General features: G+C 45.5%; 1 protein-coding gene across 2 annotated transcripts; it reads left to right on the forward strand.

Moving 5' to 3' along the window:
- The first annotated feature begins 2,139 nt into the window (after positions 1 to 2,139).
- CABLES2 (Cdk5 and Abl enzyme substrate 2) lies at positions 2,140 to 16,418 on the forward strand. Of its 2 annotated transcripts, XM_073682981.1 has the most exons (10): positions 2,140 to 2,610; positions 5,832 to 5,903; positions 6,802 to 6,894; positions 6,996 to 7,073; positions 7,433 to 7,541; positions 8,552 to 8,711; positions 10,478 to 10,578; positions 10,784 to 10,890; positions 11,014 to 11,218; positions 12,401 to 16,418. In XM_073682981.1, exons 1-10 carry the CDS (start codon positions 2,201 to 2,203, stop codon positions 12,539 to 12,541), a joined length of 1,476 nt encoding a protein of 491 aa, XP_073539082.1. In that variant the 5' UTR covers positions 2,140 to 2,200; the 3' UTR covers positions 12,542 to 16,418. The 2 variants fall into 2 exon arrangements, with proteins under 2 accessions (XP_073539082.1, XP_073539086.1); XM_073682985.1 differs by lacking the exon at positions 5,832 to 5,903.
- The last annotated feature ends 6,810 nt before the right edge of the window (positions 16,419 to 23,228 follow it).

The raw sequence follows: 23,228 nt of genomic DNA on the forward strand, positions 1-23,228 counted from the left end.
CAAAATACTAGTGATGTATTGGAGTATAGGAGTGTTCTTTTGTGTGTTTGTTTTTCATGATTCCATAATTTTTTCCTCAGAATTGAGTGATTCCATAATTTTTTCTCTCTGCTTGGTCTGAAAAAACTTACTCTTACTGAGTACCACATTTTTAATCTTGATTTATTTTAGTGTTTCTTAAAGCCCTAAAGTTGCCATTTGAAATGACTTTAGCTTTGTGCCATGTCTGTGATCTGCTTTTTTTCAACAACATTAAACAACTGAATGAACATCCTCCGAGCCCGGTGATTCCATAATTTTTGCCAGGGGTTGTACACTGCTCAAAAAAATAAAGGGAACACTTAAACAACAGAATATAACTCCAAATAGATCAAACTTCTGTGAAATCAAACTGTCCCCTTAGGAAGCAACACTGATTGACAATCAATTCCACATGCTGTTGTGCAAATGGAATAGACAATAGATGGAAATTATTGGCAATTATCAAGACACATTCAATAAAAGGAGTGGTTCTGCAGGTGGGGACCACAGACCACATTTCAGTACCAATGCTTTCTGGCTGATGTTTTGGTCACTTTTGAATGTTGGTTGTGCTTTCACACTAGTGGTAGCATGAGACGGACTCTACAACCCACAGAAGTTGCTCAGGTAGTGCAGCTCATCCAGGATGGCACATCAATGCGAGCTGTGGCAAGAAGGTTTGCTGTGTCTGTCAGCGTAGTGTCCAGAGGCTGGAGGCGCTACCAGGAGACAGGCCAGTACACCAGGAGAAGTGGAGGGGGCCATAGGAGGGCAACAACCCAGCAGCAGGACCGGTACCTCCGCCTTTGTGCAAGGAGGAACAGGAGGAGCACTGCCAGGGCCCTGCAAAATGACCTCCAGCAGGCCACAAATGTGCATGTGTCTGCACAAACGGTTAGAAACCGACTCCATGAGTGTGGCATAAGGGCCCGACGTCCACAGATGGGGGTTGTGCTCACAGCCCAACACCGTGCAGGACGCTTGGCATTTGCCACAGAACACCAGGATTGGCAAAGTCGCCACTGGGGCCCTGTGCTCTTCACAGATGAAAGCAGGTTCACACTGAGCACATGTGACAGACGTGACAGAGTCTGGAGACGCCATGGAGAGCGATCTGCTGCCTGCAACATCCTTCAGTATGACCAGTTTGGCAGTGGGTCAGTAATGGTGTGGGGTGGCATTTCTTTGGAGGGCCGCACAGCCCTCCATGTGCTCGCCAGAGGTAGCCTGACTGCCATTAGGTACTGAGAAGAGATCCTCAGACCCCTTGTGAGACCATATGCTGGTGCGGTGGGCCCTGGGTTCCTCCTAATGCAGGACAATGCCAGACCTCATGTGGCTGGAGTGTGTCAGCAGTTCCTGCAAGATGAAGGCATTGAAGCTATGGACTGGCCCGCCCGTTCCCCAGACCTGAATCCGATTGAGCACATCTGGGACATCATGTCTCGCTCCATCTACCAACGTCACGTTGCACCACAGATTGTCCAGGAGCTGGCGGATGCTTTAGTCCAGGTCTGGGAGGAGATCCCACAGGAGACCATCCGCAACCTCATCAGGAGCATGCCCAGGCGTTGTAGGGAGGTCATACAGGCACGTGGAGGCCACACACAATACTGAGCCTCATTTTGACTTGTTTTAAGGACATTACATCAAAGTTGGATCAGCCTGTAGTGTGTTTTTCCACTTTAATTTTGGGGGTGACTCCAAATCCAGGCCTCCATTGGTTAATAAATTTGATTTCCATTGATGATTTTTGTGTGATTTTGTTATCAGCACATTCAACTTTGTACAGAACAAAGTATTCAATGAGAATATTTCATTCATTCAGATCTAGGATGTGTTATTTGAGTGTTCCCTTTATTTTTTTAAGCAGTGTAGTTTCACTTTTGTCTGTTCACCTTCTCACTAAACAAAACTTACATGTGCAAGCCACGCCCACTCATTGAATAAATTACAATGCTAATGAGGCCGGAACTCTGACGTCTTCACACCCATAGACGTTTGTCCTCAGGTGACATGTGACCTCCCCGCCTAGTTCTATACGAACATGATTGACAGGCTTCTCTTCCAATCAGAACGCCAGCCTGATGTTATTACCCTAGCTCCAGCCTATGGCGTTCCAGAATGGGCGGGACGGCGGCAGACTGGCCGTTCCCCGGGCCGGGGCCTTACTTAGAGAATGGCCGCGGCGACCTGCGGCTCTCCCGGTGTGACAGGCTCCGGAGGCCGTTCTGGAGAGTTGACACATGGCCACGTACCACAGAGAAGGAAGCGGGGCAGTGACTCCCGGCGCAGACAGGCCGCCCTCTTCTTCCTCAATAACATCTCCCTGGACGGACGGCCCTTGTGTCCCGCGCCGCAGCCGATATGGGAGCCGGCCCCGTCCCGGGAAGTGCTGGAGCCGTCACCCGCCGCACAGACACCGCTCACCCCGTCACCCCGGCTCCTCCCGACCAACGGCCCCCGGATCGTGCTGCCCCGCGACTCTCCTGTGCTGGAGGGGAAGAGCGGCTCCGCGGCCGCCCGGACCGTGCCCTCCTCCCTGGGGCTCTTCCAGGGCAGCGGCGGCCCCAGCGCGGAGAAGCAGAGGTGAGTCCGGACACGCCCCCGGGCCGGGGGAATCCCCTCACGTGACGCGCCTCCGGGGATCCCCTCTGGTAAAAGGGGAACGCCCTCTGTGAGGTCACGTGACATTGTTATATGCGGGGGTCTAATAGGAAGGCCCTTGTTCCAGAAGCATATCATGTCACTATCATGTTGGGGGTGGGCTTCGGCAGGGACACTCTCCCTACTTCCAACCTCCTAAATGCCACTGTCAGCAGCGTCTAAACGGTTAAAGGGGCTGTCCAGTGAAGTTATCACCTATCCGTGGGATATTGACGGGGTAGCAATGCACAAGCTTGGCCACAGCACTATTCATTCCCTATGGGACGGCTGAGCTCCGCGCTTGGCTTTCCTGACCGCCCCATAGCAAATTAATGGAGAACGTTCGGGCGTCCAACCTGCTGCGCCATGTGGGAACAAGGGTAAGAATTCTGATGTCCTGGCAGTGGGAGGCCCATCCATCCATGAACGAGTGTTTTCACTGTAGCGATCGAACCCGGCACCATTCACCGCAGGTAGTGCCGTCTGTACCACACATCTGGCACCTACGCAATATGGAGGGAATTGGCTACAGAGCCCGCTCCATACATGCAGAGCACATCGCTCTTGGGCTGCATTCACACATCGTGTCACCTTTTCGCGTGCTGCCTGATATTTATTGGACAGCTCATGGACCCATAGAGTAGAATGCATCTATTCAGACATCCATAAAATGACATTTACAAGAATGAGACTCGGTGCACGTCCTATTCTGGTCCGATATTAAGGATCAGGATTGGAACGTAGTGAATGGATCTGTTTTCCATAAAAAAAATGGTGAGCAGTACGCCAACACTTCACACAGATGTGGGTGCAGCCTTACGGTTATGGCTTATTTTGGAAGCAGAGATGTGGGCTGTGAGCCCAGCACTTGCCTGAGTTCACTGGGTGCAGGTGCTGGCCCCTACTATTTAGTGAGGACTTGATCTGATTACTTAAAGGGGTTGTCCTGCATTGGGCAACATGTCTGCAGTCACTCTGTGTGACTGCAGACTTGTGAATCCTCACATCGCGCATAATGTACGCTGTGATGATTTTTCAATGCCAGAGCCAGGCGTGTGACCACAAATGTGATTTGCATACTTATGGCCACATTCAGACTAGACATGTCCAGCCTCACTCAATTCACATCCTTGTGGTCACAGTCCTGGCGCCAACACCGGAGAGTCCTCATAGCATGCAGTTTTGCAATCTGAGGATTCACAAGTCTGCGGTCACAGAGTGATTGCAGACATGTAGCGTAAGTCCGGTTAACCCCTTTTATGATATGTTAAAGTCAATTATATTAATACCAAGCCAGGGGGCGCTATACACTATCTGTAAGCACGAAGGGCCTGACCTAAGACAGATGTTGTACATATTAGCCTAATGATGGGCGTGCAAGAGTAAGATGCACCCAATACATCGAGAGCCGCATGTCCCTTAATGAATTAGGTGCATCTTACCAATGTTCTCCAGTCAGGGACCAAAGTACATTTCTGCCAAAAGTTACATCACGCCCTGTTCTGCCTATTTTTGGGAGCTGGCCGGGACTGGCGTGAGAACGCAAAGTGTCAAAGGTTTTTGCACAACTCCAAAGTTGTTTGTGACTTTTTAAGGTGAATACACCCTAATGAGTTGGGGCCAGTGTCCCTATGTTGCATGTGCCCTCATGTGTCACTATCCCACCAGTGGGTGAAGCCACATGATCAGTGTTGTGTTTTTTTTCTGTCTGGAAAATGTGTGAGCCCTCCCAGGAAGGCCCTGTTAATGTGACCTGTCCTGGCATACGGCCACTGTACAGGGAAATCAGGCAGACTCGATAGGTCAGTGTATCACCGCTGTTCATGCAGTCATCGGCTGATCGCCACAACCGCTAGCTCGGGGCAACGAGGCACCATGCAGTGGGGAAACCACATGCTGCCTCTGCAGTTTTGACCTCACTATTTCTGCACTTTTTAGACTTAAGAGTTATCAAGCGTTAAAAAAACATTACTTCTCTTCTATAAGCCGTCTCTCCTTGTAGTCTAGATACAGATAGTGCTGTTTTTCTTTCCTTTTAAATGGTCTAGGCACAGATGGTAATAGGGAAACCGTACTAACTGTAAATGGTACAGGTAGTTCTGCCTGCTGGGAATCATGTTGCTGCCTTAAGGTTGTCCACAATTTTTTTCCTTTTTTTTTTTTTTAATTGGCGTCCTCGGTAAAGGCCATCATTATCTGATCAGTGAATGTGCAACACCTGGCACCACCGCCAATCATCTGATAACTGTGCCAGTGGTGACTGGAAGTTATTGCCACCAGTACACAGCAGCTCTGTCATTTTTGTAGCGGCCTATGCTGCTATACTGAGATGATGGATGTAACACCCCCCCCTCCTCCTCATATGCTGAGACCTCCAGGGATATTTATTAAGCCTTGTTGCTTGCTCATTGTGCACTCTAGGGGTTACATGTCAGGGGTGTTTATGGGGTCTTGGTGTTCAGCTTCTCCCTTCGTACCCATGTGGGCAGGCTGATAATGACTATGAAGTGGACGATTTACGTGCGTGTGCGATAAATATATAGAAAAATATAATTTTTTTTTTTTTTTTTTGGTAAGAGCCAATTTTTGTGATCCTCCAACTCCCAAGGGCCACATAAAATTTGAAGGGGCATTTGGAGCCAAGGTATATATTTCAGCTACGCCGCACACCGCTGCTCCTCTGCCCGGTATCCTCCATTCCCTGAAAGTGATGAATGGTCAGAATTATTTCCCAATTAAACTGCAGCTCATCAAACTGACCGTAATGAGAGCGGGCGGTAATGGCCTTCTGGGAGCAGCTAATAAGGGTCGTCTGAACACGTCTGCGTAAATGTATAATTAATCTGTATTTATATGGCAGATGCATCTCCAGTCGCTGCTCTGTCAGGAGATTCATGATCACTTGTAAATCAATACCAGATGCTGCCAGTAATAGAGTGGCACTATTTCTGTAAAAGGCAGACCCCAGTTTCTGATCCTGAACAATGCCTTTAAGCATTTTTATTTATTTATTTTTTTTATTTCATTTTTTTTAGTATTCAATAAAGCCTTGCAAGGCTACGACACCAGGGAGTACAATCACTCAGCAAGCAGTGGTATTGTGAGGGTCTGTATGGTTCAGCCAGGTGTTGCCCTTTGTTCTGATAATTGCCTCCATCTTGCAGGCGACGTCACCTGTCTCAGCGCTGCTCCCTAGAGATCCTAGAGGATATTGCAGAGTTCACACCAATGCAGAGGTATTGCCGCTGATGGTCTCCCACCACCTAACACAACTAATAAATGTTACTCCATAATAGCCGAGCAAACTAACATCGCACTAATGTTGGCCGGGCTTCCTTACTAATATAACTTTTTCAGAGCTTTTTCGTAATGTCAGCTAGTTGTACGCTAGGTTTCATGGCAAATTTCAGCAGCTGCTCCCCCTAGTGTTCAAATGTGGAAATACCAAATCTTTTTTTAAATTTATTTTTCATATTTTACTTCATTAAAAACAAATGATAATATGTTGTAAATAGTGTTGAGCAAGTATGTTCTGTTAGAGTATGCTCGGGCCGAGTATTTACAGCTGCTCGGTGATGAGGTTAAATTTCTCCTTGTGCATGATTTGCGACTGTTTGACAGCTTTATTACATGGGAGGAATGTCTATTTCTTACACATTCCTCACATGTAATAAAACTGTCAAACAGTTGCAAATCATGCACACGGGAGCGATTCAACCATATCACCGAGCAGCTGTAAATACTCGGAGCTCGGCCCGAGCATACTCGGCGAAAGGGTTAATAGAACATACTCGCTCAACACTAGTTGTAAAGTATTTAATGTTCTTTAATTTTTAAAAAAAAAATTTTTTTTCAATTGGCGAGAAAAAATCTTTTTTTTGATGGCACCTTCCCTTTAACACTCTTCCTTCCAGGATGGTACTGCAGACAGTGCTTGAGTTCCAGGCAGTGTTGTCATGAGCTGCTCTGAAGAGCTTGCATTGACAGCAGCTGATGATGACACTGGTGATAAGCTGCTGTTTGCTGAACTTATTATGCATCAGTTACCGCTGTGCTTGCCTACTAGCGCTCCCTATTGTCACCATCCCACCAACCGCTCCATTCGGCTCATTTTGTGTCCTCATTGCATTGCAGGTCCAAAAATGTCCCAGAGTCACCCCGACAGTCCGTCCTAAAGAAGACACACTTCATCAAGAGCATGAGGCAGTATGACACCCGCAGCAGCAGGTAGGTGCAACGTGGGCACTGATGGCTGCGGTCCTGGCGTGTGTGTATATATAAAAGACTCCCATCTTATCTGTAACCTGCACCCTCTCTTGTTTTCCTAGGATAGTCCTGATCTGTGCCAAGAGGTCCCTGTGCGCTGCGTTCTCCATTCTTCCATATGGGGAGAGTCTGCGGATGAGGTGACCACTTAATTTTTTTAGCATTCATTTATATCCAGGAATTGTATATAAAAGCCAGTGCTGGGATACTGTGGTGTGATTGTCAGAGGCCATTTAGGTAGCAAGGAAGATCGGAGGGAAAAGGGACCATGGAGTCGTGCAACCATATTAGTCCTGCTCTGAATGAAAAGCCTCTTGTGGCAGTGAAAACTGCATTGTCCCTATAATCTGATTGGCAGGAGTTGTCCAGTTGCAGGGTCAGACCGCCTGCAGGATCCCGGCTCCTGGGCAGCTGGGGGATAAGCTAATGACGTAGTTTGGGGAACATGGCAGGAGCTCTGCAGGTCTCTGATGTTGATGCTTTATGCTTTGTTGCACAGTGAGCTGCGAGTTGAAGGGACAAAGCAGCGACACCCATCCGGGGGAGGCATCTCCATCACAGACCCAACCTTTGGAATGGAAGGAGTGGAGCTGGGGGCCGAGGGGGAGGTAAGAAATAAATTGGCAATCTGCGACACTCTTAACTATAGCAAAGCTACCAATCCCATCATGCCTTGACAGTTGCAGCCCTTCAGATCAATCTGGGAGTTGTAGTTAAATACCTGGAGCACTGTAGGATACAGAAAAATTCCATTACACGTTTTTGTCTTTTGTCATATGTGGTTAATAGAAGGGTTGGGACCCCCCTTGCCTATTAGCCAGTGATGTTCCTGAGCTGCTTCATAATCTCCTAGTGAGCTAGAGAGGAGCAATTTGATTCTCACCGCCCTGATCTGACGTCTATTCCAGTCCTCTGTGCAAGCCGGTCTTCACTTCTGCACCTGCATCTTGGGCGCCTCTGGTTCTTACTTTGACCCCTTGATTTCACATGAGCCCTAGTCATGATGTCACAACGACTAATATGCACCAGAGGCTCTGATGATGCCAGGCGCAGAAGTGGATAGCTGATGCCAGGGTAGCGCCAATTGAATTGCTCCTCTCTGGAGACAGATGTTACTGATGGGACAAGCAGCCACTGACAAGTTGTGATAACCACAACACGAACCCTCACAATCCACCCATTATAAAGCAACTGGTCAAATCCAAAGGGGCAACCATTAGCTAGAACTGCACATCTTATAGGGATGCAGAACTGCACATCTTATAGGGATGAGTGTCTGTGTGACATACCTGCCACTGCTTATACTTGAAGGACTATGATGGGTGTCCACTGATAAAGCCCAACGTAGCCAATCTAGTATGTGCTGCTGGCAATATAATAAAGTGTATGGGTCACATGCTACGTGTTGGTCGTAAATATTTTCATGACCCGATCACTGTATATGGACACGATTACCTGCTGGGTGGTATGTACTGTACATTTATGACTAATCCACGTTATGTCACTTGGATATAGCCGTGTATCCATTGTGCTGTACGGCTCGTGTCCTGTGTGTAAGAAGAGTTCCTATACTGTTCCGTTATTTCCATACTTCTGATCTTTTATGTTCTTTCTCCAGGTTGTTTCTTATGCAAAGTTTTTATATCCTACGAACGCCCTCGTCAGCCAAAAAGAAGATGGCCAGCCATCACAGATCAGGCCGGTTACCCATGACCCTTCCAAACGAAACTTCTCCGGCAACACACGGTTTATTCCAGTGTCCTCAGGAGGTGACCTTGGTAAATGTCTTTGGGTTTACCTGCATGCTGCCTGCGGTACTTGTTAGCATACATGCACCATGACTCTTTTGGAACAGACACATTCCCAAAAAAACACCTGAAAAATCGTTCAAAAAACGCGTGAAAGACTCTTCTATTCATTTCCATTGAAAACAACTTTGTGTTCACACGTTTAGTCTTTTGATTGTTTTTAATTAGCTTGCGGTTTGCAGCGTTCCTATGCATGGTGTAAGGTTTATTGTAAGAATATAATCGTTTGACAATGGCCACGTCGTATATACGTCCACCTGCCTATTGTTAAAGGGGTATTCCCATCTCCAAGATCCTATACCAATATGTAGTAGGTGTAATAATAGTAGCAAATACCTCCAATTAGAAATGTATAGTTTTTCTGATTCGCTATGTCTCTTTCCTTATGTGCAGGCATTGCAAGACCTTAGGTATCCATGGTTACAACCACTAGCAGGTACCTAGCGGTCACTTTATCAGTGGACGTAACCATGAATACCTAAGGTCCTGCAATGCGTGCTCATGAGGAAAGAGAGATAGCGAATCAAAAATGCTATACTACATTTCTAATTGGAGGTATTTGCTTATATTATTATTACACCTACTACATATTGGGATAGGATCTTGGAGATGGGAATACCCCTTTAAGTTTAATACTACAGGTGTGCTGGCCCTTGTTTTTGATGCCCTATCCTCAGGATAGATAATTAAAGGGGTTGTTTCAGGCACAGTTTGGTATTAAAAAAACAAGCAAAAATAAACAAAACAACAATTCTCACTTTACTCTCCGTCCTTGGGTCTACTTGTGAGTCTCTGCCGCTGCTCTTGATGTCTACCTCGCTGAAGTCATGTCGACAGTGTGTCAGCCAATCGGTGAGCTCAGTTGCTCTGACCTGGACCGCCACCCCTTTGTGGGGCCCATTGTACTGTATGGAGGACTGTGTGGGGCCCATTGTACTGTGTACTGGTTGACCCACAACTTTTGTCCAAGTTTTTCATTTTGGCCCTCTGTGGGTTTGAGTTTGACATCCCTGATTTTAAGATATCCAATTGTTTTGAGGCAGAGAATACCCAGTTTTACTGCTCTAGCAATGCAGTTGATTGTGGGTATGCTAAAATATAGCTTTTATTAGCAGAAAATAACAAATGTATGTGAAGGACCCAATCGGGCTCAGTCTAGTACAGTGTGTGAAACATTCCTGGCCAAGCAAGGATCAGAACCAGAAGATATAGAAACCTCGTTGTGCCGCGCCTGCAGTGTGCAAGCGACCCTGACAGTCTGAAGGGTAGTGATGCCATGAATACCTGTAGTTCCTTTACCAGACTTTTATTAATTGGAGCAAAATGTAGATGGATTCTGTCCTGTCCACTAAGAACATGGAGGGGCGAGTATCTAGAATTGTGGGTCCCATCCACATAAGTTCACCATGTCCCTGGTGGGTGGCATTACGCAATTCCGAGCAAAATAGTGAACCAAGTACCGCATGGTTTATACGTGTGTAGCCATAGTATATATAACTAATATAATATATTTTTTGTGCCTCTTTTGCTACTAGAACTACAAAGCTAAAGCTATAATATGATACCAGTACATAGGGCAGAATATTAGGGTAACAGGTTTCCTTCTGTTTGGTTGTTGGGCACCATATTAGTGGGAGTGGTGGTGGTGTTTTTTTTTTTTCTTAATTTTGTGTGCTGTTGTGTTTTCCCACACTCTCAATGTTGTGTTTTTTTTGTCTCCATCTCCACCATTTTAGGCATAGAGTCAGACAATATCGAATACAATCCCGATATCCTGGATGATCCTCAGTGGCACTGTGGAAAACACAAGCGGGTTCTCATCTTTGCTTCCTATATGGTAATTTGATGTCTTGCCGTTTTCACGCCCGCACTTCAGGATCTGTCTGTTATGTATAGCAGTGTGGTTCACATCGCGTCTTTTACTATGTCTTTCCTGAAAACCTGCCTTTACTAAATGCCACACGCGCACCCATCTGTACACACAGCAGAGAGGGCTAACTATCCTCTATCTATTTGTAATAAACGCGTGACCTCTTTTCTAGACCACAGTTATTGAATACGTGAAACCAGGTGACTTGAAAAAAGACATGAACGAGATGTTCAAGGAGAAGTTTCCTCATGTAAAGCTGACTCTGAGCAAGATCAGAAGGTGAGGCGGCAGATGGATTGTGAGCTCCTTGGGACTGGTTTTCTCTGTGGTCCAGTGTCCCTTTTGGCTGCTGTCCTCTTATCTCTTGTTACGTTTCCTGACTCTTCCATGTTCTGTCACCAGCTTGAAACGTGAAATGAGGAATGTGGCGCACGAGTGTAACATGGAGCCAGTCACGGTGGCCATGTCCTATGTTTACTTCGAGAAGCTGGTCCTGCAAGGGCGAGTGAACAAGCAGAACCGGAAGCTGTGTGCCGGAGCCTGCGTGCTCTTAGCTGCCAAAATCGGTAGCGACTTTAAGAAGCCTGAATTGAAGCATCTTCTAGATGTAAGTGTAAAGTCCACACTGGACTCATGGCACGTGTATATGGGGCAAGCTGCTGTATACCAATGTGCTGGCTCTTTATTCTGGCATCTGTAAGATCACGTAACTTCTGGCTCCATGGCATACTATTATGTTATGGAGAGGGGTGGGCGTATGAAGCTAGTGCCAATTGCTGCTGATTAACAACTTCAGTTCTGCTGTCAGTCTCTGTGCTACTACAATCTCGGTGGGGCGTCCTTTTGGGGGCCAATAGCCAGCCCAACCCTCGTCCCTACAACTTGGCGTGCTGATTGGTGGTTACGGCAGCCATTTTGGTGCTCCTGTGAAGTACAGCTACATGGGTTTGGCTTCACAGGAGATCATTATTCATACTATTTACTTTGATACTGAACTATTGCAATATATAGCTCAAACACCCACAGCTTCATGGTCTAAAAAAGAAAAAAGCAGTTTGAATCACCCCCGTCCCATTAGCCAAAAAATGATGCAATTGGATGTACCCCAAAATGGTACCAATAAAATCTACAGCTCACCACACAAAAAAAACATGCCCAAGAAAGTCATGGGTCTGTTGAAAAACGGCAATACGATGCAAAGGTATTTATTTCTTTGAAGAAAGTTGAGGTTATTTTTAAGATATTAAAAGAATAAAAAGCTATACCAGTTTGGCATTTCTATAGTTGTACTGACCTGAATATCATTCAAAACTAAATCTTCTCCTGCATTAAAAAACAAAGCCTCATGTCAGTCAGCAGGCAATTTAAAGAAAAAAAATTATGGCTCTTCGAATAGGAAGAGGAAAGGCAAAAGCACAACAATGAAAATTGTGTTGGTTCTTAAGGGGCTAAAGATATTGTCCTACTTATGTAACCCTATGCTCAGATATGGGCCCTATGTGTCACAGCATTGATATTGCACTTGTGCAAGTTGGCATGGGGTAAGTGTGTGCCATCAGGACAAGTCCTTTAAGAAAAAGTTATCTATTTGCACCAGCAATAATAGGAAGCTAGATAGCACAGGCCACTCAAGAAAAGCAATGAAATGATCTATATTTAGGCTTTTGTGCTCCATCGTCTTACTACTACCTGCAGCAGTAGGGGATGGTAGCCACATGTAGCCCTTGAATGTATGCACCTCCCTATGGGGGACACCGTACCTCACATTGTCCTTCTCCCAACGTTTCAGAAATTAGAAGAACGCTTTCGATCTAACAGACGGGACCTGACTGCATTTGAGCTGACTGTGCTGGTGGCCATGGAGCTAGCACTCTACCTCCCCGAGGCGCAAGTATTACCTCATTACCGGCGCTTGACCAAGCAGCAGTAGATGGGATCCAGGCACAGACGCTGCGCTCCCTTCCAGGGTTCAATCATTCATCCGGGACCTCATAAACCAATCTGTGGAGCTCCGTGTCCATCTCTTCACCCACTTGCTGTGGAGCCGTATGTTCCTGCCGTGGATATATTGCACCATGGGAAAAGCACAGCCGTAGCTGGTAGTCGGCTGCAAGGGCAGAGGGTTCGGGTCTGATATACATGTCCGATATTTGCACAGTTGCACATTGTAGAACCGCTCTTCCCTTTTACTAGTCCAAAGGTTATTTTTTAACCTACTTAATTCTGTGTATTAAGATTTTTGAAATGTATTTGGGTGAGTAAAATGAATAGGATGTGTCCTATACAAGAGGTGTTATGTGACACCCCGAAAGACGGAGGAGATTGCGTCAGTAAAGGGCGGTGGGGCTTTCTTTTTATCTTTTATTGAGGGATTCGGGGGGGGGGGGGGCCTGGGAAGCACAATTAACCCTTCAGTGCCTTAGTAATGTCTCACAAATCACTCTGGCATTGAGGATGTTAATGCGAATTTACACATTGTCAGGAACATATCAGTACTCCTCAAATACAATCATGTGGGGGAGTATTACACCCTAAAGCCTGGAATCACTCAGTCACCCACTTGTGTCATATCGCCATTTCCTATATGGCTGCCATGTCTGATTACAGAATGACAAATCTGTCTCGTTCTATATAGTGGTATCATTGGGTGTGTTTATTGGTTGGCTTGCCATTCAGGGGTCTGGCGGCCAGGCACCGGAGCTGTAAAGGACGCCATGTTGGCTGTCACCCAACTTTCCCGTTAACAGGTAGAACACTGAAGCTTCTGACATAAAGGGCTGACTCGAGAATCCTGGTTTTAAGGGCAAAATGCTCGCACCTCTGACATCTTGAAGATGCTGAATATGTTCTTTTTAGCAAACATGAGCCGAGAAACAAATCTTCAGCTTAGACATGGTAGGCAATAGGCGCTGCTCCGGGGTCTCTCTCTACAGAGGCGGCGCACTCTAGTTTTTTATAATCTACAGCTTCCAAGTAGTCTCATTCCAAAAAGGAGAAAAAACACCTTCTAGAATAATATGCATATTTTATTTTTAAAGCGACGTGCCTGAACTGCCCTGATCTGGTATCAGGATGTGTATTATTTATTCCATTAGGGTCACAGACCGTTCTGGTGCATTACTCATGTACATCGGAGGCAGCCGCCCTGACGTATCACCTACACATTGCTGGCTGTGAGCTTAGGGCTTTAAAAGGCCACTTCTGCGTGACTACCGCTCTGCACGTGGCACTAGACGTACAGCAATGGTCACTTTTGTGTTGGCCTCAGAAGTGACAGATTTACCACGGAAAATCTCTGCTTGCCAAGTTGTGCAGATCCTGGGCCAGATTTCCCCTTTGTGGGAAGCTGATTAGTAAAATTAAAAGGGCAATACACGGATCAAGGCGATCCCTGCTGCTGCTCTGGCAATTGTTGCATGGTCCCCCACCATTCTTTGCCTCTAGACATATATAGGACCACTTGCTACTTCGGTGTACAGATCCGCATGAAAAATTCACAGCAATTCCCAATCTATATGAGCTCCTATGCACAGATAAATCTGCTGATTTCGGCCCCACCATCCTTCTAATGTGTATGGACCCTCTAACTCTTCCTCGGCAGGTGGGAAAGAAGGATCTGGCTGTTAGAAATTCAGTGGTTGATCATTTTATTTGGTGGGGAGGCAGTCAGAGAACACAGTAAAGCTCGGCCGAGCGTTCCTGTGTATGGGGAGACAGCTGTTGGCTGAACAGTCATTTGGTTGGCAGCGATCTAGTCCGTATGTCCACAGTATATTTGGGGTAGAAGCAGGGGGCTTTGTGCCATGCAGGATTGCACCCCTGCCACACTACAGAAGTATTCTTACCCCACAGAGCCCCCATACCGTGTCAGCTGGCATGCTTATAGGTTCATAATGCAGACCTATGGGTATCCTATGCGTGCATGCACATGAGCACTTAGTTCTTTCTGCTGTATAAGAGACTGCCTCTGTGCTGCACATTCTTGCTTTAGGTCTTTTCTGCTCCGGTAATGGGAAATCCAAAATTGCACAAGAAGTCATGAATCTTTGATTAGACACAATCAAAATGAGAAAAAGGTGTAGAATCAAGAATAGGGGGAGCTTGAATAATAACGTGAACTACAGCTCCCAGCATGCCCTGACAACTGAAGAGCATGTAAATCTGTCCTGCTGACACATGTAGGACTGGTACATTGTACCGTGCTGCTGTTGTGTATCACCGCAGTGGTAGACGTATGGTTCTAGAGGGTGCTTATCACAGGGTCCTTGACAAAGGAGATGTCATAGGTTCTCTAATCAGGATGTTCCTATTCCCTGACGGCAAGCAGAGATCTTGAGAACAGTAAGAATGGAGCCCAACTGCGTGCCATATAGTAAGGATGGCTCTAGCCACACCAGCTGCTGCCGTGTTGTACATGGTGGGTGCACTATAGCGGGGTCTTCTCATTTTTCTGAAGTGGACACTTGTCAGCAGCAGTGACCGCTGGTATGCTACTACCTATAACTATACAATGGTTCCTTCCACAGTCCTGAAGGACCGGATCCCAATCACCAATGCAGGTTATAGCTGAGTGCAGAATATCCCCTCCTGCATTTCCTATTGATGGTGACTGGCGAGATTAATATTATGTATGTGTGTTCACCTACAGAATAACCTGAAACATTAGATCTATGTGCACATTTTACTGTATTACCAAACCCAGCCTGCAGGGCGGCGACACTTCCATTAAAATCCTAGACCTTGATATAGACATATCGCGTATCTATAGCTATGAAGTGTTGTGGAACCACAAGTCCCAGCATTAACCTATTTCACTACGACCACTGTGACGCTTCCTAATAATAAAGCTGGCATTGCTGCAATAGAAAGGAAACCTCTATATTAGAGAATAATTTCAGCACGTGTGTGCTGTATGTACAGAGTATTGTGGATGATTATTGCTGGCTGCCCATCCCCCCGATGCTCAATAAGTCACTGAAACTTGCCCACAATGTATGGCACAAAACTTATGATGGCACCGTAATGGTTCTTGTGCTAGAACTTCCTTGGTCTGTTGCTCAGACTTTGCGCAGGTGAACTGCCCCTATTTATCATCACTGTGATTGTGTTTGCCATGAACTATGGAATTTTTGCACATGTTCTTCATTGCTAGGTTACATCCCCCTCCAATGCCCCAAAATCTGTGACAGATGTAGGTATCTACCTATACCAATGAATTTGAATGCTTGGTGCTGCCACCAAGTGGTGGTTCTGGCCCATTACAGCTGTAATTACAGCACCATCTTGTGGCTGGGTGGCTTTTTTCTTTTATTTATGCAATATTATCCACATGTAAAAGTGCCAATATGAGAAGTCCTGTGAGTAATAGTACTGCCACTCTCTACCCTTCTCCATAAATGCCAGCGTAGCCTATTTTATGTTGCACTAGTATAGCAATATTACACTTTGTCTTCACCTTTTAGTCTTTCTATCCTGGTCCTCAGCTTTATAATAATGAGGGAGTTGTATAAAAGCGTACTAGTTGTGGTGTTGATAGCTGCCGCTGTGATTCAGCCCCTCTTTCAGAGGTTAGTTTTTAGAACTTGCTCCCCTTTGTCTGGTTAGTGACTATTGCCATCATGTGGTAGAACTAGTGTACTGCACCCAACCAGACCATATCTAGCCAGAACTTTTTACCTATGGAATAATATTCATGTCTGTATCCTAAAGCAGTAAGTTATTTTCTCTAATTTATATTCTTCATGTTACGTTTTCCGTCCAATGTGGAATTTTTTTTTTTTTTTTTTTTTAAATCTCAAAGCTGAGCTTTAACCATTTGTGAACTTGACATAAGCTATGAACTGAATTAATGTCCCTACCTGGACCAGTCTGTGTTACAGTGAAAAGTCCTAATTTCTGCATCTGGACCATTGATAGGCGAGGAAATCTATATCAGCGACTGTTCCCTGGCCTCTTGCAATAAAGCGTTGAGCGTCTCCTCTCCCTGATCGGTCGGCCATGCGCTAACGAGGTAATTTCTAGCGGTGGAGGACGGAGATGCTTATTACTGTACACTTTTTATCGTTGTCATGTAGGAAGTGTGAGTGTAGATATTTCTGTGTGAAACCAGATCAGATGATATTTTTTGATATTAAAAGTACAATTTTTTTTTTTCTCTTGTTGCGTCTGATTTTTTTTTTTTATATATATATCTGGATGAAAATGTGAGGAAAGCGACCCGTGGCCTGCATATGGCAGTATACAGCTCATCAGGGGTAATGGTGGCGGAAGATTCAGCCTCCTCTGCCATGGGCAGGCGACGGGTTCTTTTTTAATGCTAATGAGATAATTTCTGACTTTGTAATGCCCATGTAACTGTTCATATTTTGCAGTAAATGGATATAAAACACCTTGTTTGTGATTTCATCCCAGTGTATTCCTAAAGACTATGCATTTGTGACATTACAGCATTGATGTGAATAAAGTGATTTGGGGTTTTTCTGTATGGTCAACTGATCGTTTTTCCAGACCTGTGGTGCCAAGAAGTAGTGACGCGTCACACCGCACCCATAGATGTCAGCAGGACTGCCGTATAATGCCTCGTTTAGGGTAGTAGCTAGTGTTGAATGAATATGCTCGGATAAGCGGTTATCTGAGCATGCTCATGTGCTGAGTGTCTTCAGGTGCTCGCCAAATATGTTTGCATGCCGCGGCTGTAAGGCAACCACAACACATGCAGGCATTGCCTGTTTGTCAGGCAATCCCTACATGTGTCGCAGCTGTTAGACAGCCGCGAGACATGCAGCGGCGACACGAACCTATTTGACGAGCACACCGAAGATGCTCGGATAACAGTGTCCTGTGCTCTCTAGCCAGAACTCTCCCTTCTGCTCTTAAAGGGACTGTTAGCAAAGAATGACTGTTCAAACCAAGTATAGGCACTCGGTCCATCAGGGTGGGGTCAAAATTTAAGTGCACCTTCCCATCTGCTTGTTTTCCCTCTCTGCCCTCCTTCTCTGGCTTTATGAACTCAGAGCTGTCAATCAAAGATGAGGTTGGTGGAGATAGAGGGAAGATGTATATAAGGTTAAGTGCACACTGACCGTTTTTTGATGCATTTCCACATGGAAAAACGCTATGTAATCCTTCTGCCAGCTAATGCAATGACGATCCTGATGTGCTGTGCACATGATGCGGAATTTTCCGCTTTCGTTTAAATACACAGCATATCCATTGTATGCTGCTTTTCTGCAGCGTTTCCCGCCCATTGACTTTAATTGAACCGCAGCAAACCCGCAGGTATAAATATTTGTGGACTTGCTGCTGTTGTTTGCTGCGTATTTGACTAGTCAATGGGTCAAATACGCTACAAAAAATGCACATAGATTGGTACCCGGGTCGGCTGGGTGAAGGCTACTTCTCCCATCATCCGACCACCGCGCCGGCTGATAACAGTGAGAGCGGCGCGGCTGAGGGGAGCAGCTGTCTCAGCCGAGCCGGCGTGTGTGTGGTGAGTGTAAAAACAAAAAAACACTTCTCCCCTGTCCGGCGTCCTGATCCCTCGGCGGCCGGCCGTACACTGATGGGAGCTTCCGGCAGTGTACATAGCTGCGGTGCCGGATGAGAATGTTCCCACGTACCACAGAAGCTGAGATCACTGGAGCTGATCTTCAGCTGATGAACCCAAGTGACCTCACTCCTGCAGCGGAGCCATGTACACTGACGAGTGATTACACTCCTGTCAGTGTGCATTGCTGACTTCTACAGCAGTCCCATCAGTGATTGATGTGGCTGCTGTAGAAATGACCCGGATGGCATAGTGGACATGGGATTTCTAGAAATCCCTTCCTATTTGCTGTAACATCTGGATGCTGCGGGTTTGAAGCTGCATAAATGCACAGTTTCAAACCTGCAGCGGCTCCAGATCGTGGCCACGTACCCAAACTCACCCGCAGCATGTCAATTTCTGTAGCGTACACGTCAGTCTCCGCTGCAGATTTTGACTGATTTGAAGTGTCATATGCGGTGGATCCGCAAGTATTGACAAAAAAAGTGCGGCATTAGAACACCTCGTTTTGGACGCAACAAAAATACGCTGTGTCCAAAGCGCTGCTGAGTGCTGATCGGGGGGGACGTAGTGGCTAATAAAACAGCTGTGAGCTTTTATTAAAGCCAGGGAAAATGTTTGACTAATGTAATGTTTCCTAGGTGAAAAATAGCAGCTTACAGCTGCCCCAGAAATTACATGAATGTAAATGCTAATGAAGTTTATGGGATTAGCTGACACCTAGCCCTTCTGTGTGGTGATGACGAGGTGTCAATCAGACCCTTCCATTACTGCACTTAATTAAAGTAAAGAGTTTAATAAACACAGAGTAAACACTATTTGAAATAAAACAGATACATTCTTTATTTAAATTAACCAATATACTCGCCCCCAGTGTGACTGTAATCCAATGGTCAAATAAATTTTTATTTAGCTCCAAAAAGCATTCATTGATTACAAAGGCGCATTAAAATCGCGGCAAAACGCATGTTTTTTCTGCAGCGGTTTTCCTGCCAAGAGATGCAGAAATTTCTGCAATCAAATCCTGAACGTGCGCACATAGCCTTCATGATTGGCCCCTCCAAGCTGCACCGAGCGCCTGTACTTGGTTTGAATAGTCTGTGCTGACAGTCACGACTGCTTCTCCTTGTTGGGTGATTACTTGCAATCATACTGTAAAGTGAATTAAAATTTTTCTGTCATGCCACTAGTTTGACAATCAACCTAGGTATGTTTAAAATGCCTTAAAAGGGTTGTCTAGGACTTATTCCAAGGCTAGGCAATCAGTTTATAAGTAATCAACCTTAGGTAGGTAGAGGTCTGACTCCCAGGACCCCCTCCGATCAGCTATGACCGGATGTACACCATTTAAGTTGTACACTTTTTAGTGGTAATTGCAGATCCGCCCAGCTTCAGCACCTGAGAACAGCCACTAACCCCAGGGACTGAGCGGTGCTGCTCTGTTCTCTGCAGCAAACACATGCCGAATAACCCCTAATCAGTAGGGGTGTCAGATGTTGGACTTCCACCAATCTGATATTGGTAATCTAAAGCCTCCCATACAGATTAAAAAAGTTGTACACTACTTTATATCCCCCCCCGGGGCCCCTAAGACTTATTGTAAATACCTTCCGTTGCAGATACTGCCTGTGTGCGGCGCTATCTGTGGCCGCTCACAGGCATCACGTGACGCCGTGCTGATGTCACAACAAGTGAGGCGTGACGCAGCGCTGAGGTCCTCGTGCGCTTTCCCAATGAATGGGGAGAGGCAGAGCGCGCGGTGGATGCCGGGTGTTGGTGTGTGTGTGTGTGTGTGTGTGTGTGTGTGGGGAGTGGAGTGGGGGGGGGGTAACCCCGCCCATAGCCTGGCATGCACCATGGAACGCAAAAGACAGAGACCCCCCACCCCCACCCTAGCTGCTGCCAGCACTTGTGACATCAGCGGATGTCAGAGCCGGTTGCAGCCTGGGGTCAAGTGATGCCTGTGAGCGGCCAGTGATAGGGTCGCTCACAGGCATTATCTGCAACATAAGGTATTTATATTACCTCCTCAATGTATCCCCACCCCGGGGGGGGGCCCTAAGACTTTTTATAAAGTAGTGTACATCCCCTTTAAATGGCTGTAGGCCAAATGATGCTTTTGGCTGACACTAGTCTCTAATGACTTTCCCATACACGGCAGCGCTTGTCCAGCTGAGCGCTCCATGTTCTCTGAGAAAGCCGCCTGCTGACCTGTCACCCGCAGGCTAATTTCCAGGCGTACAATGCAATCGGCAGTCCAAAATGGGACATGTGCGATTGTCATCTCTCCCATACACGTTAATTTTGGTTGAACACGCCAAATCTAACATCGGGTTCAGCCAACAATATAATGTAATGTGTATAGGGCCTTTTAGTCCAGCAGCGCTCAGTTCAGCGAGCCGTGCAGGTGAAAGAGAATAGGAGGGATCCAATGGCTGGATGTCCTTAAGGACAAAAATGTCCAGGAAGGATGGGAAATTTTTAAAAATGAGATTCTCAAAGCACAATCGTTAACAATCCCGAAAAGTAGGAAGAATGGGAAGCATTTAAGGAAACCAGGATGGATGAACACAGAACTTAAACACATGCTAAAAAGAAAGAAAGAAATGTTTATTAAATGGAAAGAGGGAGGCATATCTAAAGAAGATTATAATGCAGTCTGCAGATCCTGCAGGGCACGTATCAGGTTAGCTAAAGCTGACAATGAATTAAGGCTTGCAAGAGATGTCAAAAGCAATAAAAAAGGATTTTGGGGGTATGTCAAAAGTAAAAGAAAAGTCAAAGATGCTATAGGATTTTTACAGGATGAAAATGGAGAAATGGTAAGAGAGGATGTTGAGAAGGCCGAACTTTTTAATTCCTATTTTGCATCTGTTTTCTCTCAGAAAGAAAATGTAACATCAACTGATCTTCACTGTCCTTTTAAAGGAATAGAGGAATCCAAGTTATCAGTAAACAGAAAGATTGTGAGGGAATATTTAGCTAACATAAATGAGTTCAAGTCTCCAGGTCCAGATGAATTACACCCCAGAGTACTGAAGGAGATTGTAGAAGAAATTTTAGAACCACTCTCCATAATCTTTGAAAATTCTTGGAGAACAGGAGAAGTCCCAGAAGACTGGAGAAGAGCAAATGTTGTTCCTATCTTCAAAAAGGGGAAGAAGGTGGACCCAGGGAACTATAGGCCGGTGAGTCTGACTTCTATACCAGGAAAGATCTTTGAACAAATTATTAAACAACATGTATGTAAGTACATGGATAAGAATGAAGTGATTAACCAGAGTCAGCATGGGTTTGTAACTAACAAGTCATGTCAGACTAACTTAATTTCCTTCTATGACAGAATCACTGACTGGGTGGATCAGGGAAATGCTGTAGATATAGTATATCTTGACTTCAGCAAAGCATTTGACAAAGTATCTCACATCATCCTTATTGAAAAAATGACCAAGTATGCAATGGACCAGGCAACTGTTAGGTGGATTCATAACTGGCTTAGTGATCGGACTCAAAGGGTGGTTGTAAATGGCTTCACATCCAGCTGGATGAATGTCTCAAGTGGGGTACCACAGGGCTCCGTCCTGGGACCTGTATTGTTCAACATCTTTATCAATGATTTAGATGAAGGAATTGAGGGTAAACTGATTAAATTTGCTGATGACACAAAGCTAGGAGGGATAGCTAATACTAGAGAAGAGAGAGAGAGGATTCAAAAAGACCTAAATAAACTGGAGCAGTGGGCAGCAACCAACAGAATGGTTTTTAACAGGGAAAATGCAAAGTACTACATCTGGGCAATAAAAATGAAAAAAGCATATACAGAATGGGAGGAATAGAGCTAAGCAACAGTACATGTGAAAAAGACTTAGGTATACTAATAGATCATAGACTGAACATGAGTCAACAGTGTGATGCAGCAGCAAAAAAGGCAAATACAATTCTGGGATGTATTAACAGAAGCATACAGTCTAGATCACGTGAAGTCATTATCGGTCTTTACTCCTCTTTGGTCAGACCTCATCTGGAATACTGTGTACAGTTTTGGGCACCACATTTTAAAAAAGACATAGACAAACTGGAGCAAGTTCAGAGAAGAGCGACCAGAATGGTGACTGGTCTGCAAACCATGTCCTATGAGGAACGGTTGCAGGATTTGGGAATGTTTAGCTTGCAAAAAAGAAGACTGAGAGGAGACTTAATAGCTGTCTACAAATATGTCAAGGGCTGTCACATTGTAGAAGGATCATCTTTATTCTCATTTGCACAAGGAAAGACTAGAAGCAATGGGATGAAACTAAATGGGAGGAGACACAGATTAGATATTAGAAAAAACTTTTTGACAGTTAGGGTGATCAATGAGTGGAACAGGCTGCCACGAGAGGTGGTGAGTTCCCCTTCAATGGACGTCTTCAAACAGAGGCTGGACAGACATCTGTCTGAGATGATTTAGTGAATCCTGCTTTGAGCAGGGGGTTGGACCAGATGACCCAGGAGGTCCCTTCCAACTCTACCATTCTATGATTCTATGATTCTGCATATACCTGCTGAGACACTTGCAGGGTCAGCAAGTGGATACGATCTTGTGAGCGACGCTCATCTCACAATGTGGAATTGAGTAACAGTGGACAACTCTATTTAAGAAGGTTTTTTTTTTATTTTCTTTCTTATATGCATGAATTTTAGACTAAACATTTTGCATGGTGTGGCATCTACAATATTTTTTTTTTGTCTTCACATTCATGATTTGTGGTCTGTAATCTTATAAGTCATCTGTAAGGCTGTGTGCCCATTATGCGTTTTTTTAAGCGTTTCTGCAGCGGCAATTCCGCTGCAGAAACGCTTATAAAACGCTCGGTAGAAGATCTGCCATGTTCCCCAATGATAATCCGCATGTGCTGTGCACATGCTACGGAGATTTCCGCTGCGGTTTATCATTGCAGGAAAATCCGCAGCACTACCAATTATTTTGCGGAATTGCGGCGTTTTCACCGCCATTGACTTGCATTGAATCGCATAATATCCGCATCACTACATGTGCACATGCGGATATCATGCGGTTCAATGAGCGGAT

This window comes from Phyllobates terribilis, unplaced genomic scaffold (genome assembly GCF_046119375.1).
Source record: "Phyllobates terribilis strain yellow unplaced genomic scaffold, ASM4611937v1 Scaffold_5__5_contigs__length_657084704, whole genome shotgun sequence".
In the NCBI taxonomy this organism is placed as follows: domain Eukaryota; kingdom Metazoa; phylum Chordata; class Amphibia; order Anura; family Dendrobatidae; genus Phyllobates; species Phyllobates terribilis.

What these genes read in the sequence shown, in the direction of transcription:
- CABLES2 (XM_073682981.1), top strand. Translation starts at nt 2,201, where the DNA reads ATGGCCGCGGCGACCTGCGGCTCTCCCGGTGTGACAGGCTCCGGAGGC. An exon ending in TATGACACCCGCAGCAGCAG is followed by an intron (nt 6,895 to 6,995) that starts GTAGGTGCAACG and finishes TTGTTTTCCTAG; the next exon opens with GATAGTCCTGATCTGTGCCA. An exon ending in AATTGAAGCATCTTCTAGAT is followed by an intron (nt 11,219 to 12,400) that starts GTAAGTGTAAAG and finishes CCAACGTTTCAG; the next exon opens with AAATTAGAAGAACGCTTTCG.